Below are 17,574 nucleotides of genomic sequence, written 5' to 3' on the forward strand. Positions count from 1 at the left end.
AGCTAATGCAAGGTTTACAAATGTGTATAAAGGATAAATAGGATTTATACATATTAATGTGTCATGTATGATAAAATGCTGTTATTGTTATACGTTACAAATTATATAATTTGTTACAAATCATGACAACTACCAACCTCTAAATACTGTAAGTTTAGAAAGACAGAATGTCATGCTATGGTTAGAGGCACACAACCTAAAATGTCTGTTTAGTAGTTACAACTGCATATTGTGAAGTTTTTGATCTGCATCTGTGCAGCACTCTGGTAGTGCTTTTAATTCCTACTAATGGTTTGGGTGTAGCTTTGAATAGATGTTTGAAAGTACGCAGCAGTGTTCTTCTCCGGTTGAAATAGCATGATGAAAGATTTCGGTATGAAATAACTAAAGAGAATTGCATATACACTGGACAGCTGAGTTATTGCATTAAAAAGCTGCACGTATTTGCTTTTGATAAGAAGGAGAGCTGTGATGTATACTATCCAGATCACATAGTACAAAATGATACCGAAAGTTATTGATTTGGCCTCATTGTAATTTTTCGGCAGATCTCTTCCCATGTAAGAAAACAATACGCATAGGAAACCAAGAAACCAACCTATGAATACAACAATTGCCAAGGCAACAGAGAGCCCCTTTTCACAGCTGAGAACAGACTGGTCTTTAAAAGAAAAAGAGTCTTGAAACGGTTTGGGAGCTGAGACAGTCACCCACAGCATACATAAAAATAAATGAATGACAGAAAAGGATGCAACAAAGAGCCACTGGCCACTGTGCTTTACCCACAAGCTGTGTAATTTAGGGAACTTGGCAGCCATCTTGAAGATACAAACAATTTGAAAGGAACGGACAGTCAAACATGAGAGACAGATTGTGAAGAAAAAAGAAAATGTCAAGCTCCTCAGGATACAATTGACTGCTGTGGGTTGTCCAAAGAAAAAGAACACGCTTGTGGTAGACATAATCAAACACGCCAGCATGAGAAAACACATGTTGCCACCAGCAGACCTAACCACTGGCGTGTTGTAATTGCAGGCGAAAAGACAAAAGATTGCAATGAAGACACTCATCAGAAGTGTGGCTGAAGTTATAACTGCAACAGACGTGATGTCTGTGATCTCAAGATAGACGACAGAACGTGCCGTACATGTCGTGCTGCCCTCTTCTGACCATTCACTCTCAGCACATGGAAGACAGACATAAGGGTCCCCTGGAATAAATACATAAAAACACCAGTAGTAGATAGTAGATTTATATGCGTGTGATCGACAATCAATATAATGAAAAAAGAAAGGAAGCTATTTTAAGGATTGCTGAAAGAGAGCATTCTTGGTTCCATATACTTACGAGAAGAATTCAAATAGCTGTTTTGTGGGCATTTCTTACAGAGAAAGCAACAGTCATGATATCCCACACGTTCTCTTGAGAACCCCTCCTTACACTCAACAGAGCAGTTTGAGAAAGGCACCTTACAGAACAGAAAAGTTATATTTTCTTATAAAGGTGCTACATAGTGCCAAAGAAGATTCTGTTCTGGCTCTGTGGTTCCATAAAGAACATTTGACCTCTGAGGAACAAAAGGGTTCCTACGACTATAATAAGAAGAGCATGGTGATTCTTTCAAGATCCATTGAATGGTTCTTCGAGAAGTAAAACTGGTTCTTTTATGGCATCAATGCTTATGAACAGATAAATTGATTGTATAGATTGAAAGTATAAATGAGGGATCATAGTGAGCAACAAAGGGAACTTACAGCAGTATTGTTATGCCAGGGCATGAGAGAGTTGTTGATGGCAAAAATGGTTTCAGGAAATGTGTCGTAAGTGCCAACCACCTGAATCCAGGGCGTTTTTGTTTCACTATGCCACAGCACGACTGCATAACTGACAGCTGGATCACCATTAACATCATATTTCACCTGACGACCATTGAGAGGAAAATCCAACTTCTTCATTTCTTCCAGAAGCTGTTGTAAAGTGTGGTGAATTGTAGAAAATAGACACAAAATTAACAAAATCACAGCTTATAAACATATTTATAAAAAAAAATCACAAGTCCAGTACGGTGTACCACAGTTCTCAGTTTCAGGGCCTCTGCTCTTCGCACTATACATGCTACCTCTTGGAGATATAATTTAGAGACACGGGTTAGACCTGATGGCAGAGCTGAGAATGGGAAGCAGTGACCTGACAAGAGCTAAGAGGATAGAGCTGGATAAAGGACGCGACAACTTTGTTTTTCCTAAAACATTTCAAATGCTATTAGATTGTTAATGATAATCTTAAATCCTTAATTTTTATATTTTTATTAAGCCTTGTTGTGCAAGTACTGTTGAGCTTGTGCAGAGGCAGCAGCTTTTGCCAGAGGGGAACTGGAATCCCCTGGTTGGGCCTGGGTTCCCCTGAGGTTTTTTTTTTCTCGATGGGAGTTTTGGGTTTCTCACCACCGTTTGCATATTGTTTTGCACTATCTGCCTGGCCGGGGGGGCTGCTTTAGAATTCATACTTGTATTAAATGTGTCTCATGTACAGCTGCTTTGTAACAATGAAAATTGTAAAAAGCGCTATATAAATAAAGTTGAGTTGAGTTGAGTTGAGTTAGCATTCACTGCTATGATACTCAACTCAATATTCCCTCGAAGCCTCATGAAACACAGCAGTTCAACAGAATAATGGAGAGCAAAGTTGATATAAAAACTATTGACGGACATTCTATAAAACCCTAGTCGTCAGCAAGTAATCTTGGGATTTAATTCGATTGTAATCTGTCATTTAAAACCCACATCACCAATACCTGTAAAACCACATTTCCCCTTCAGTCGGTCTCTCGACGTTGTGTTAAGAGACAGACTGGGGTTTGATTCTGAGAACCTATCATCTCCGAGATAAAAATAAAAACGCCAATGGGGATTGGCGAATGGCCCGCCTACGCCAGTCTCCGCCCCGTACATACGGGTATAAAAGGAAGATGGCGGCGGTCATTCATCATCCTTTGTTCTTCGGAACCTGATGCTACGGCTATTATTGCTCACAGTATCTTTCTCTTTGAGACTTAACTGCTGGATTTGCAACGTGGAGCAGCGGACCTCCCCCCATTGAGAGCGGACTTCCCCTCGGCGTTTCGGCAGAGAGCCACATACCTAAAGAGTAAAGGCCCTTTTCAGGGCCGCTTTTTTTCCCACAGCTGCGGGCATGTCTCGTTGCTGTGTCCTGGGTTGCGACAGACTCATCCCTGAGTCAGACGGCCATGACACCTGCCTCATGTGTTTGGGGGTCAAACACGCTGAGGCTGGTCTCGTTGTTCCCTCATGTTCTGTCTTCGAGAACATGGCGATCAAGGTGTTGCGGTCACGGTTGGCGGCGTTCTTTGTGAGTGCCGCCACCACCTCATCTTCCTCCCAGGCATCCACTGCTAAGGCGGTGTCGACACCTGCGAGAGACAAGGCTGATCCGGGGGTTCCTATGGATGTTGTTCTGCCAGCTCCGGCTCTGCAAACCATTCCTTCCCCCGGAACGCTCACCTGGTGCGTCCCCAATGGGAGGCGGTCGACCGTCCCATAGCGTGCAGGCTCGGAAAAGGGATGAGGACGAAGTGTCCGTCTATGCGTCGGACAGCTACCTTCTGGCATCAGATGCAGAAGGCTCCTCCGATCTCCCGTCTTCGGTCGGTCGAGGTCAAGAGGAGTCCGAGCTAAAATGTCAGCCATGCTAACCCGAGCGGCCGTGAGCATTGGGCTGTCGTGCGGTACACCGCATTCACCCAAGCGCTCGCGGCTGGATTCTTGGTTTCTGGGTTCGGGGCGCGACCCCAGTACCTTTTTTCCCGGAGGTGCATGAGGCGCTATCGAAGTCCTGGAACGTGCCCTTCTCGACGCGTTTTAGACTCGGTAGCTGTCACTTCCCTGGAGGGTGGAGCGGCTGAAGGATATGTTGACATCCCCCATGTGGAGCTTGCTTTCGCGGGACACTTGTGCCCGCAGACGGCGGCCACCTGGAGGGGTCGACCTAGGCTCACGTCCAAGGCTTGTAAGCTCTCCTCGACACTCGTGTCTATCAGGCAAAAGCCCTCAGGGACCTGGGGGATGGGAAGCCCGACCCAACTCGCATGAGCGAGCTCCGCAGTGCCATGGATCTGGCGCTCATGGCGACCAAGATCGAGGCAAGTGCCTTGGGTCGGTCGATGTCCACCATGGTGTCCCAGGAGAGGCATTTGTGGCTCAACCATGCGCAAATGAGTGATGCCCAGAAGGTCCGCCTTCTGGACACACCCATTTCGCAAGCTGGGCTATTTGGTGATACCATGGAGAGCGTGTCACAACAGTTCTCCGCGATACAGAAGCAGACTGAAGCAATAAAGCAGATATTGCCTCGCTGCGACGTGCCCACCCACAGGTCGACACGATTTCGGCCACAGCCTGCTTCCCACCAGCCCCGTCCACCTGCGACGTCCCCTCCGGTACCAGGACCCTCCCACAGGACGGCCCACCCAAGGCGCAGACCGTAGCGGAAAAGGACATCTGTTCCCCATAAGCAGTCCGCAAAGAGCACCTCTAAGCGGCCCTGACGGGACGAATCCAGGGAAATCAACATCGGGCCCGACCCCAGCCATACCAACGCCAGGTTGGAGAGTCCGGGGCCCTTTTCAGGGCCCAGCACCCACCTTCTCGCTAAGAGACACGATTTCCCTGGGTTTTCCTCCACAACACTCTCGGCTCGACAGTGTCTGGGATGGAACAGACCACCAGCTACAACCTCCTTTGGACGTTGCGCCCGTAGGTCCCATAAAGCAGGTAAGTCAACAGAGCCGTCAACCTCCTCGGGGTCCTTCCCTGTGCGAGGTGACCATCCTGTCCACCACCGAACCAACCCTCCGGGGCACGGTGAAGGAGATCGTCCCTCTGGTTCCTCTGTCGCGGTTCTTGGGCGCTTGGCTTCAGTGCACCAGCCCGTCTGGATTTCGAGCATGTCACAGTACAGAGACTGCTTTGATCAGAGTTACAAATGATCTGCTTTTAGCGTCTGACCGTGGCTGTATTTCGTTATTGGTGCTGCTAGACCTCAGTGCTGCATTTGACACCATTGACCATAGCATACTTCTACATAGACTCGAAAATTACGTCGGCATTAACGGAATAGCATTGAAATGGTTTAAGTCTTATTTATCCGACCGTTTTCAATTTGTAGCAATCAACAATGAGGTGTCCCGCAAATCACAAGTCCAGTATGGTGTACCACAGGGCTCAGTCTTGGGGCCTCTGCTCTTCGCTTTATACATGCTACCTCTAGGAGATATAATAAAGCGACACGGAATTAGCTTTCACTGTTATGCTGATGATTCTCAACTTTATATTTCCGCGAAGCCTAATGAAACTCAGCAGTTTCATCGAATAAAGGATTGCATAGCTGACTTAAAAATGTGGATGAGTAACAATTTTTTACTACTAAACTCGGACAAAACAGAAGTGCTACTTACTGGACCGAAAACTGCAATGCGTAACAAGCAAGAATACTGCTTAACGATTGACGGATGCTCCATAAAATCCTCGTCATCAGCTAAGAATCTTGGTGTTGTATTCGATAGTACTCTGTCATTTGAAAGCCATGTCGCCAACACCTGTAAAATTGCATTTTTCCATTTTAAGAATATATCTAAATTACGTCATATGCTGTCACTGTCAGATGCAGAGAAATTAATTCATGCATTCATGACATCAAGACTAGATTACTGTAATGCACTTCTAGGTGGTTGCCCTGCGGGCCTATTACAAAAACTGCAACTGGTTCAAAACGCGGCAGCTCGAGTTCTTACACGTACAAAAAAGTATGAGCATATAACCCCGGTTCTGTCAACCTTGCACTGGTTACTACAAAGCATCACATTAACTTTAAGATCATGCTTATTACCTATAAAGCCCTACATGGTCTAGCGCCGCAGTATTTGAATGAACTTCTATTGTATTACAGACCTCCACGTACATTACGCTCTCAGGCGTCCTGTCAGTTGGTAATACCTAGAATTTCAAAATCGAGTGCAGGTGGTAGATCCTTTTCTTATCTAGCGCCTAAATTTTGGAATATTCTTCCTTGCACGGTCCGGGAGGCAGACACACTCTGTCAGTTTAAATCTAGACTAAAGACTCATCTTTTTAATCTTGCATACACTATACCCCCATAATATTAATCCTCAGAGGATTTAGGCTGCATTATTTAGATCAACCGGAACCAGGAACACATCCAACAACAAATGATGTACTTGTTGTATCAAAGAGTGCAGAACAGTACTCTACTCTCAGCCAGTCTTGTTCTTTGTTCCAAGGTTACCGCAGGATGCAGTTCATGCCCAGACCTGATGGCAGAGCTGAGAATGGGAAGCGGTGACCTGAAAAGAGCTAAGAGGATAGAGCTGGATAAAGGACGCAACAACTTTGTTTTTCCTACAACATTTAAAATGCTATTAGATTGTTAATTCCATTCCATTTTCTACCGCTTATCCGAACTACTTCGAGCCTGCGCCTATCTCAGGAGTCTAGATTGTTAATGATAATCTTAAATCCTTAATTTTTATATTTTATTAAGCCTTGTTGTGCAAGCACTGTTGAGCTTGTGCAGAGGCAGCAGCTTTTGCCAGAGGGGAACTGGAATCCCCTGGTTGGGCCAGGGTTCCCCTGAGGTTTTTTTTCTCGATGGGAGTTTTGGGTTCCTCACCACCGTTTGCATACTGTTTTGCACTATCTGCCTGGCCGGGGGGGCTGCTTTTGAATTCATACTTGTATTCAATGTGTCTCATGTACAGCTGCTTTGTAACAATGAAAATTGTAAAAAGCGCTATATAAATAAAGTTGAGTTGAGTTGAGTCACGGTGGCTAGAGAGGACGATCCGTCTCGGTTACGCGATCCAGTTTGCCAAGTGCCCGCCCATGTTTCGGGGCATTCTCTACACCTCGGTGCGAGGAGAGAACGCCTCCTTACTTAAGGAGGAGGTTGCCGCCCTTCTGGCGAAAGGAGTGATCAAACCCGTCCTTGTAACCGAGACCGCCTTAGCTCCCGTCAGGGAACAAGGTGTGCATATTCTCAACTATCTCGACGACTGGCTTATCTTGGCACACTTCGCGAGATGTGCTGTGTACGCAAAGGGACTTTGTGCTCCGGCACCTAGATCGTTTGGGCATACGGATCAACCTGGAGAAGAGCAAGCTCTCCCCAGAGCAGAGCTCCTCTAATCTCGGTATGGAACTAGTCTCATTTCTTATGTCAGCGCGTCTCACCAACGAGCGCGCACAGTCGGTGCTGAACTGCCAGAGGCCGTTTTGACAGTCTCCGGTGGTTCCATTGAAGCTCTTCCAGAGGCTCCTGGGGCATATGGCGTCCTCGGCAGGGGTTACCCCTCTCGGGTTGATGCCCAAGCAGCCGCTTCAGCACTGGCTCTAGAGTCGGGTTCCGTGGACGGCGTGGCACACCGGCACCAGGCGGATTACGATCACGCCCCAGTGCCGGCGCACCCTTACACCTTGGTCACAGCTGACCGTTTTACGTGCGGGAGTCCCGCTCGGGCAGGTCACGAGGCGCTTCGTGGTTACGACAGATGCCTCCCTGCAAGGTTGGGGTGCGGTGTGCAACGGGCACGCAGAAGCGGGACGTTGGACGGGTTCCCAGCTGCGTTGGCACATCAACTGCCTAGAGTTGTTAGCGGTCCACCTGGCACTGGAGAGGCTTCTTCCTCTAATGCGGGACCATCACCTGCTAGTCCGGTCGGACAGCATGTCTGCCGTGGTGTACATCAATGCAAGGTCAGGGAGGAGGGGCATCAGGTACTGCTGGTTGCACCCTATTGGCCCACCCGGACCTGGCTCTCAGACCTTATAGCTCTGACAACTGCCCCCCCTTGGTCGATTCCCCTGACGAAGGACCTTCTCTCGCAGGGGAAGGGCACGTTTTGGCACCCACAGCCAGGCCTCTGGAACCTCCATTCCTGTCCTCTGGATGGGACGAAGAGACCTTAAGCGGCTTGCCCCAGGGAGTCATAGAGACCGTCCTGAAGGCTAGAGCCCCCTCCACTAGGCGATTGTACGCCTATAAGTGGCAGCTCTTTTCGTCCTGGTGTAGAGAACCCGGTGAAATTGCCAGATCGGGTCCGTGCTGGCCTTTCTACAGCAAAGACTATAGAGTAACCTCTCCCAATCCACGCTGAAAGTGTACGTTGCCGCTATTGCCGCACATCACGATCTCGTGCAGGGTAAGTCTTTGGGTCGGCACGACCTGGTCACCAGGTTCCTCAGGGGCACAAGAAGGGTGAACCCACCTCGACCGCACCCCTTACCCTCTTGGGACCTCAATGTGGTCCTTCAGGGCCTTGGTACGGCCCCTTTCAAGCCCCTCAGTGACGCCACTCTTCCTCTTATTTCGATGAAGACTGCGCTCCTGTTGGCGCTCGCTTCGATCAAGAGGGTTGGGGACCTCCAGGCATTCTTCGTGTCCCAGGATTGCCTAGAATTTGCCCGGCTACGTGCCCAAGATTCCCACTACTCCCTTCAGGGACCAGGTGGTGAACCTCCAGGCGCTTCCCCCTAAGGAAGAAGACCCAACCTCCGATGTGTTGTGTCCGGTACGTGCCTTGTGCCTCTACCTAGACCGCACACACGACCTGAGAAGGTCCGAGCAGCTGTTTGTCTGTTTCGGGAGACAGCACCAGGGGAGGGCTGTCTCCAAACCTAGAGAGGCACACTGGATCGTGAACGCCATCTCCATGGCATACCGTTTCCAAGATCGCCCGTGCCCTCTTACTGTGAGAGCCCACTTCACTCGGAGTATGGCCTCCTCCTGGGCACTGGCCAAAGGTGCCTCTCTGGCAGATATTTGTCAAGCTGCGGGTTGGGCTACGCCCAGCACCTTCGCGAGGTTCTATAACCTTCGAGTGGAACCGGTATCAGCTCATGTTTTACATCATTCCGTGTAAGACAGGCATCTGGTCTGGGCGTACGCCTGCATGACGCCATACTGCCTGCCAAGGTAAGTACAGTGCGCTATTAGGTGCATTACAAAACAGTTCGAGTTGTTACACGAACAAAAAAGTATGAGCATATTAGCCCGGTTCTATCAACCTTGCACTGGTTACCTATTAAGCAACTCAATAACTTTTAAATCCTACTGATTACCTATATACCCCTAAATGTCTTTTATCCACTGTACCTGACTGAGCTTCTATTGTATTTCAGTCCTCCACGTTCACTACGGTCTCATGTGTCCAGTTAGCTGGTAATACCCACAATTTTAAAATCAAGTGCAGGGGGTTGATCCTTTTACGATCTAACGCCTTACTAGACACACTCTGTCAGTTTAAGTCTCAATTAAAGACTCATCTTTTCAACTTGCATACTGTAGTAGAGTAGGCGGGGCGAGACCATGGTTCGAGTCCGGTGAGTAATTGTGAATGAGTGCCAGCTGTGCGCACACCGGGCTCGAATCACGTAGGAGATTGGGAACATATAAAAGGAACGAGTGACCAGACCATCAAATAGAGAGGACCGGGCCGGAACATGTTTTACGGTTGTATTTATGTTCTTGTGTTTTGTATTTATGTTTGTTTTCACCGGCAGTCGGCTGTGAGGGGCCGCCGGCTGTTATTATTTGTATTAAATCTTTATTTAAATGTCTGCCGGTTCCCGCCTCCTTCCTTCCATATCTTGAATCTTATTACACATACACATGCCAAAAAGGTAAAAAACCTCTCTTACGTACCTTCTCTGTCTCAGTTCCACTTATGTGGAATGATCTGCCTGCTGCTACAAGATCTGCAGATTCTGTAGCCATCTTCAAGAATTGTCTGAAAACGTATCTCTTGCATCAACACCTGAACAATCAGTTCTGACTTCTATTTCTTTTCTACTCTTTCAAAAAAATGTAGCTCTCTGTGACGAGTCACCCCTGGTGCAATCACCGTCGCCATGGAGACGGAAGGAATTAGAGCCTCACACCTGCTGGTCATCATAGGCTCATAAACACGGGGCTATAAAGAGCCCGTGAAGAGAGAGTGGAGGTGAGCAATGTCTCCAATTCAGACAGTCTTCTCACCCGGTATCTTTCTTTTCCAGAATCTGGAGGGATCGGAGGAAACAGGAATTGCCAAGTTCTATCACCGAGGGAGCTATCCTCGACACTAGAAGAATGCTGCCTATCCAAGAAGGAAGATACCTGGGAACCCGGAAGTCAAGCTTCTGTTGTTTGTTTTCTTCCGTCTCCCCCGGGGACTTTAAATAAATATACCCACCGGGGCGCATCTGATTAACCCCCTCTTGTATGTGTCATTGCTTCACCCGACAAACTCTCTATACTGTGGTAAGCTATGCTGTATCTGTAATTCCCTTTGAAAAAAGTTTTTCGTTAGATTTTTTTAAATCAATTTAAATATAACATTCTGCTTAATTTATTTTTATCTTTTTCTAGTCTGTATAATATTTGACCTGTGTTTCTCTCTCCTTTGTCTTATATTTGTGCTTCTCTGTGATAATCACGCTGTTTGTGTGTGTGCGTGTACGTGCATGTGTGTTTGTGTGTGTATGTGTATGAACCTCACTTTCTTGATCTTACTTCTATAACTTTAATGTTTTGCATATAGTCAATATGTTTTAGGACAGCTGCTTTGTAACAAAGTAATTTGTAAAAAGCGCCATATAAATAAATTTGAGTTCAGTTCATTGTGAACAGAATTGACATGTGAAAGAGGACACAACTATTGGTGTGTTTGTTTAATTATTACATATGTTTAGACTTTGCTATGGCATGCCGTTGTTTGTTGCGTAGTTAGTATTCATACTGTGTGTGCTCAAATGCTGCACAGTAAGGCTGTATTCAAAGGGTTAGTTCACCCTAAAATGAAAATTATGTCATCATCCTCTTGTCATTTCAAACCTCTATGGGTTTCTTTCTTCTGCACAACACAAAATAAGTTATTTTGATGAATGATGGTAACAGAACAACTGCAGTATCCATTGATCTATATTGTATGGTCACAAATCAATGCAAGTCAATGGATACATGCACTCTACACATTTAAGCATTTAGTAGACGCTTTTATCCAAAGCGATTTACAGTGCATTATGCTATACATTTGTGTTCTAAGTATGTGTAATCCCTGGGATCAAACCCATGACCTTGGCGTTGCTAGCGCCTCGCTCTTACCACTGAGCTACAGGAAAGATACCACGCTTGTTTAATCAACATTCTCAAAATATCTTCTTTTGTGTTCTGCAGAAGAAAGAAAGTCATACAGTTTCGAAATGACAAGATGGTGAGGAAATGATTATAGAATTTTCATTTATAATTAATAATAATAATTCACAACATTTATATAGCGCTTTTCTGCCTGGGCACTCAAAGCACTTTTACATGGAAAGGCGGAATCTCCTCAAACACCACCAATGTGCATCATCCACCTGGATGATGCGACGGCAGCCATTTTGCGCCAGAACGCTCACCACACACCAGTTTATTGGTGGAGAAGAGACAGTTTTTTTAACCAAGCCAATTGGTAAACATGAGGATGATTAGTAGGCCATGATGTTTAGAGGCGAATGGGCAAATTTGGTGTTTGCGTAGTCTCGTCTTTCTCACAAACTTTCACAGCAAAGTGAGTGAACATAATATATGAAGGCTAGTGATTTGAAAGTGTTACCAGCCACAGCGGATTTTTACCCACTCTAGAAAGGTTGGCAGGCCTTTTTATTGGGTGCAAATAATTGATTATGACTAAATTGTTGTGATCCTGTCTGTCAAAATAACGGACAGAAAGTCGATGCGAACCTCTGGCTAGCACAAACAAAATTGAAGCATCTCCAGTTTAACCCAATTAAGATATCGTCTGGCTGTTAGGAAGTCCCAAAGCGACAGTGACATGTGGAAAATGAAAAACAGTTGATGACACATTTACTCACCATATATGGTTTAACTGTTATGTCTGTTCTGCATTCATTGATGTCACACTGAAGAACTTTATGTAATGCATGAGCTATGGAATATATGGCAGAGTAGATGGCAAAGGAGAATGTGGGATCTTCATTTACAATTTCCTCGGCGGTCAACAATGAGCAGTTGTCACAATATTGATTACATGTCTTCATCTGGATTTCACTCTCAATGTTATCATTAGTATAAATCTTACGTGTTCCTTTGGCTTTATTTATGAATTCATTAAATCCAGGCAATGATAAAATTCTCTCTGTAATGCCAATAATTGTTCCAATGTTCTCAACTCCCGGCTCTTTTGGAAGCTGTTGATTCATAGACCATGTTTCACTTGCAATCCAGACTTTGTCTCGGATGTTGTTTGCTATGGCTGCTTTGATTATGTTCTTTGCATATTGTGACCCAGTGAAAACCACAATGACATTGATGTTGAGCCTATTAATCATTTGAAGAGTTAGACTGTAGTTCGAACTTTGACTCAGAAGCTCTTGAAAGGCCAAACAAATGCCAGTATCTTCAATATAACTGTTAAACAGCTGTAGGCCATCTTCACTGTAATTGTCTGGACCTCCAAGAAAAGCAACCCAGTTCCATCCAAACCACTGTATGATGTGAATAATCATCTGTATCAAGTCTTTGTTGCTAGGGATTGTTCTAAAAAAAGAGGGATACTGAAGCTTATTGCTTAGTGCATAACTAGAAGCACCATAGTTTACCTGTGAAATAGAAGAACATTTTATTTTACAAAGAATAAATAAATCAATCACAAGACCAAGGATAGTTTCAGACTCTTAACTAAAGCCCAATTCGGAGGGGACTTTAAAAGAGTAAGTTTGAGAAATTTCAGATTTATTATTTTGTGATTATAATCTCGTCCGAAGATGCCAAATCTTTTATTTCCTCACAAAACCTCTATAAAATTTCCAAAGCAATTTACTTGCAGTGTTTCAGCTAACTCAGCTGTGGTTTGAGAAATTGAATCCTTTGGTGTAAAAGCTCTTACTAAGGTGTTATATTGTACTTCATGCGTCCTATTTATTTAAACAAGGATGTTTTTGCAATCAGGGAAATAAATGAAATCAAGAAGAGCCATATCTTGTATACTATTAAGACAAGACACTGCAATATCATCAGTAGCAGACAAGATACCCAGGTTCATTTGTCGAACTAATAACATAATGGGAATGATAATCATTTATTTAACTAAACAATCATCTTTTCTTCGTTTCTGTGGGTCAGAATGTTAATTCAGTAAGATTTTATCAGCAATTTAATAAATTCAGAGCTTCTTAACCCCTGTGAATCAGTTCATAAAATCAAAATCATCATATGAACGTTGTTAGGAAAACTTTAGCATGAAAAGTGCTTGAGTCTGTTTTTTTCCAACAGTTCATTGAAGTAACAACAAAAGTACAAAACTAGTGCTATCTAAAACAAACATTTGTGTCATTCTAAGATACAGTGAAATGGAAATTTCCAGTGTGACAGTTACCTCTGGGCCTGTATTTATCAAGCCCCTGAGAATTACGCACACAAAACGCTGCCAAGAATTGAAAAAAAGGTACAAAATTCTTGGCTCTAAGCTCCGCCTAAATGTTAGTTATCAAGCATCTCAGAAGTGTTAGACTAAATCTTAAGTTTCAGGCTTAGAAATGATTCATAACACTTTGATGTGCCACAAACAGTTTTTTGAATGATGACCAAATGCCATAATTGTTTCCATAAAAATGTAGCTTATTGATGGTTGTGATGGCCCAAAATCATTATTTTTCCTGTGGCAAGGAAACAAAGCGTCATCACAACCTTCAAGATCAATGAAAAGGCATTATTACATTTGTTTGATATATTGATATATTGTTAAAATTATGTCTTTATATTTTGTTTATGACAGTATATTGTGTATGGCAATGATATTGTTAAAAAAAAGGCATATTTTTTTACGAAGTTGTGTGTCTGCAACCAGTGTACTGTATACAATATGTTTTTGTGTTATGCTGTAATAAAAAGATTGCGTAAAGATAGTTGTGATATGATGTCCCTACCCACGTTCCTGACAAAAATGATGCCTGCTCTCTCCAAACGATACCGTTTGATTAACTGCTTGTTGACAAATATTTTAAAAACATTATTTTTCTTCAGAAACATTTGTGAAATTGTCAATGCCATCACAAGCCCATCACTAGTGGCAACTCCACAACAGCCATTTGAGAGACCTCTCCAGCTGTCTTAAATCACTGAGGGGAGTATGAGTTATTCTTAGCTTAATTAAATGTGATAACATGCTGTTATACTTAAGTTAAGAAGAAGGAGTACATTTCATGAATTCTAAGCACTTGAGACTAAAATGGCACCATGAAAAGCTTGATGAACAGGGGCCCAAATGTAAGTATAAAAGCCAGTTATCAGATTTATTAAAGCTAAGAATCATTCTTTCTCCCCCAGTAATTTAAGAGAGCTCGAGTGATCTCTCAAGTGATAAGGAGTGGCCACCAGGGGCTTCTGATGGCACTGACGAGACAGAGATATGCCTGAATCTTTCATAATAGAAAGAATGATTTTGAAATGTTACACAACAAGCAGATAATCAAACGGTATCGTTTGGACAGAGCTGGCATTATTTTTGTCAGCAAATTCGTAAGGACTTATCAACACTAACTTTATGCATAAATGCCTTTTATATAATTACATACAAACAATATGCATTCAGTACACTCTTTTCAAATACAAAATTTCATCATAATGAAAGTGCATGTTCAAAGTAAAATGAACCCATTTAATAAATATACTGTATATATATATATATATATATATATATATATATATGCATGTGTCCCACTTATTCCATATACTCAATATAAATGTCTTACAATAAACAAATTTTAGTATGTATGTATATTTTGGTCAAAATGGTCAACATGCCCCTGGGTATGTGTCAAATAAATCATTGCATTTCAAATTTCTGTACAAGTGCATACAGTACGAATCATTTGCACTGTACTTTGACGTTATTTTATTATGTTCTTATCTTACGGAAGTTGTGGCCTAATGGTTACAGAGTTGAACTTGTGATCAGAAGGTTGGCAGTTTGATTCTCAGGGCCGGTGGGAAACGACGTTACACAAACTTGCTGCCCGGGCGCTGCAGTGATAGCTGCCCACTTCTCTGGGTTTATGTCGTTATGTGTTTATGTCATTATGTGCCCATTGAATATACAATTCTAATAGAATGATCCACTCTAATCTCTAGGGGGGGATGCATTTGTACAGATGTAATAATGTTAAAACACTAACAGGAATATCCTCACTACGTTGAAGATAAATTTTGGGCTCTACGTGGCTGCAGACATGGCTTAATGGTGAAGTGCACCCCTGCCTTTTGAAGGCCCCCTGTAGTTCGGGGCCGAATGCGTTTGCCTATCTTTGCTTAATGGGTAAGTCCATTGAAAGCGCAGCTTTGAGCCAATTTTGTTTACTTTTAAGTCAATTCTTAGAAGTGTTCTTGTGAGTAATTCTTAGAGGCTTGATAAATACGGGCCCTGATCTTTACAATACAGATATATATTTTACATTAATAATTGTTTGAATAATAAACATCATGTACCATTGGTATAAGGTCCATTGTGACCAAAGACGCAATTGTAATAGTTCTTGTGCTTCCATATGGTCCTGTTAAAGCAATTACTTTAGGCTGATGGCTGTTGAGTTTTTCTTGAGGTTTTATTGATCCATTCTGTGAGATGAAACTCAAGACTGATGGGAAATTCAGAGTGTCAGAACAATGGTCAACAATCTCGTAGCCTAGAAAAACATTAGGCAGCAGGGTAGTGGAGTTATTAATCTCCTCAACAGCAAACCTCATTACTTGAAACATCCGATAGCCAGATTTTGACAGAGTGTGCCTACAAAACATCAATAAGAGAATTACCAGAAGCTATGTACTTAATTTGTGTTTCATGATAGAAGATCAAATAAAATTGAAATGCTACTCCAATTTACACTACTGCTTAAAAAAGTTGTTGCTTACCTATAACATTCAATGGCTTCCGGGGAGGAAAGGGCTGTTGCATGTTGAATTTCGTGCACTGGAAAAAAGCCACCCAATAAGTAATCTCCATCCAAATTAAACTCAGAGGAAAAGCAGGAAACTTTGAAAAAGACACAATGAGTAAATGCCAAAAGGAAAGTGTAAATGTGGCTCAGAAACATGATGAAAGAAGCACTGTTGCTCATGAGACGGAAATATGTGGTGACAATCATTTAAAAGAAAACAGAGAACATTTCATTTGCATAAAACACTACAAACTTGGATACAAATGTCGATTTTCATATCTACATTTACACATAATACATCAACCAGTTAATAAGTAGAGCATAACACCACACCCGCCACGCCACAAACAACAGATGGGGCAAAGTATCATTTGAAATGCACTGATTTTTTTTTAAACATACTGTACTCAGGGGCTTGTTTACCATTTTGGGGGCCCTAGCAAAGTCAAGACCTGAGGCCCTCCACACATACAAACTATTCTTTTTTATTGCACAACAGTAATATTGAGTGTATGACAATAGTGAGACACATACACACACACATTGATTTATTGTGCTTTGAACTGAATAACACAACACAAAATTGTTTAGTTTGGTATTAAAAAAAAACGTATTTGTTTATGCATTTCATAATTGTGTTTAAGTAACCGGGGGTGGCACCACTACACCAAATAGTGTAAGCAAATGTTGCTACTTTAAAATGTAATACAATTTGAGCTAACATATATACATTAAACCAAATAGCATGCGATACAACAAATGCAAGCAGAACACAAGTCAAGTAAATTTTATCGACATTAATTGTATTAAATATTAAAGAACTCTCAAGTGTATGGTGAACTCTCATTACACTTATAAATATTTTCAGCAATTATATTTTTATAAATTAAATATTAAGACGGATTTTAGTGTATCAAATTTCTTTCCTCCCTAAAAAAATATTTTTCCGGTGTAGCGCATGCAGACTGATCATTGTCAAAAGCTTTAAATGATTCAACCGCTTATGGCCACTGGGAAGCCCCCAAGCTTGCGGGGCCCTGAGCATTTGCGTAGTGTGCATTGTGGTTAACACTGATTCTGCACATACGTTATTACATCACAGTCATCAAAGCAGAATCTTGTCTATGCAGTCACTGCTACACTGCTATCTGTCCAAATAACCATGGGTGCACCAACTATGGATGTGAGATCCGTCGCTAACAACATAGTTAACAAATTCAGTGTTACCCCAAATCATGAATCGCAAACAACACAGCCCCTTAACCAGGGGGACTGCAAAACGAACATTACTTATTCAGTAGCTTCAGTGGTTCAGGGAGTGATACGTGTGCCAAGTAGTATTAGTTTTGACGCTATCAACGTTGAATCGACCTTTCACCAAACTAACTCTTCCACATTTTTAACATCACATATCATATCCTACAGGCATTCATTTTTCAACAACGCACCGGATCATATATTTGTTTTTATTTTTGTCATGTTTTTCGACATATGATCTCACAGCATGATCAACCTAACCCATTGTCAACTTTAGTCATATAAAATCATTTTCCCAAATCAAAATTGT

The 17,574-nt window shown here is 42.9% G+C and overlaps 1 protein-coding gene across 1 annotated transcript in view; it reads right to left on the reverse strand.

The window, feature by feature from the left end:
- Positions 1-275: 275 nt before the first annotated feature.
- The window catches only part of LOC130406936 (taste receptor type 1 member 1-like), a 39,237-nt gene continuing 21,938 nt past the window's right edge, over positions 276-17,574 (reverse strand). The window contains exons 2-7 of the mRNA XM_056729523.1: positions 15,982-16,102; positions 15,559-15,856; positions 11,928-12,674; positions 1,755-1,967; positions 1,348-1,468; positions 276-1,210 (exon numbers count right to left, since the gene is read on the reverse strand). Of these exons, the coding sequence (XP_056585501.1) occupies positions 276-1,210; positions 1,348-1,468; positions 1,755-1,967; positions 11,928-12,674; positions 15,559-15,856; positions 15,982-16,102 (2,435 nt within the window). The remainder of the gene's footprint in view (positions 1,211-1,347; positions 1,469-1,754; positions 1,968-11,927; positions 12,675-15,558; positions 15,857-15,981; positions 16,103-17,574) is intronic.

The sequence above is a fragment of the Triplophysa dalaica genome, chromosome 18 (assembly GCF_015846415.1).
Source record: "Triplophysa dalaica isolate WHDGS20190420 chromosome 18, ASM1584641v1, whole genome shotgun sequence".
NCBI lineage: Eukaryota > Metazoa > Chordata > Actinopteri > Cypriniformes > Nemacheilidae > Triplophysa > Triplophysa dalaica.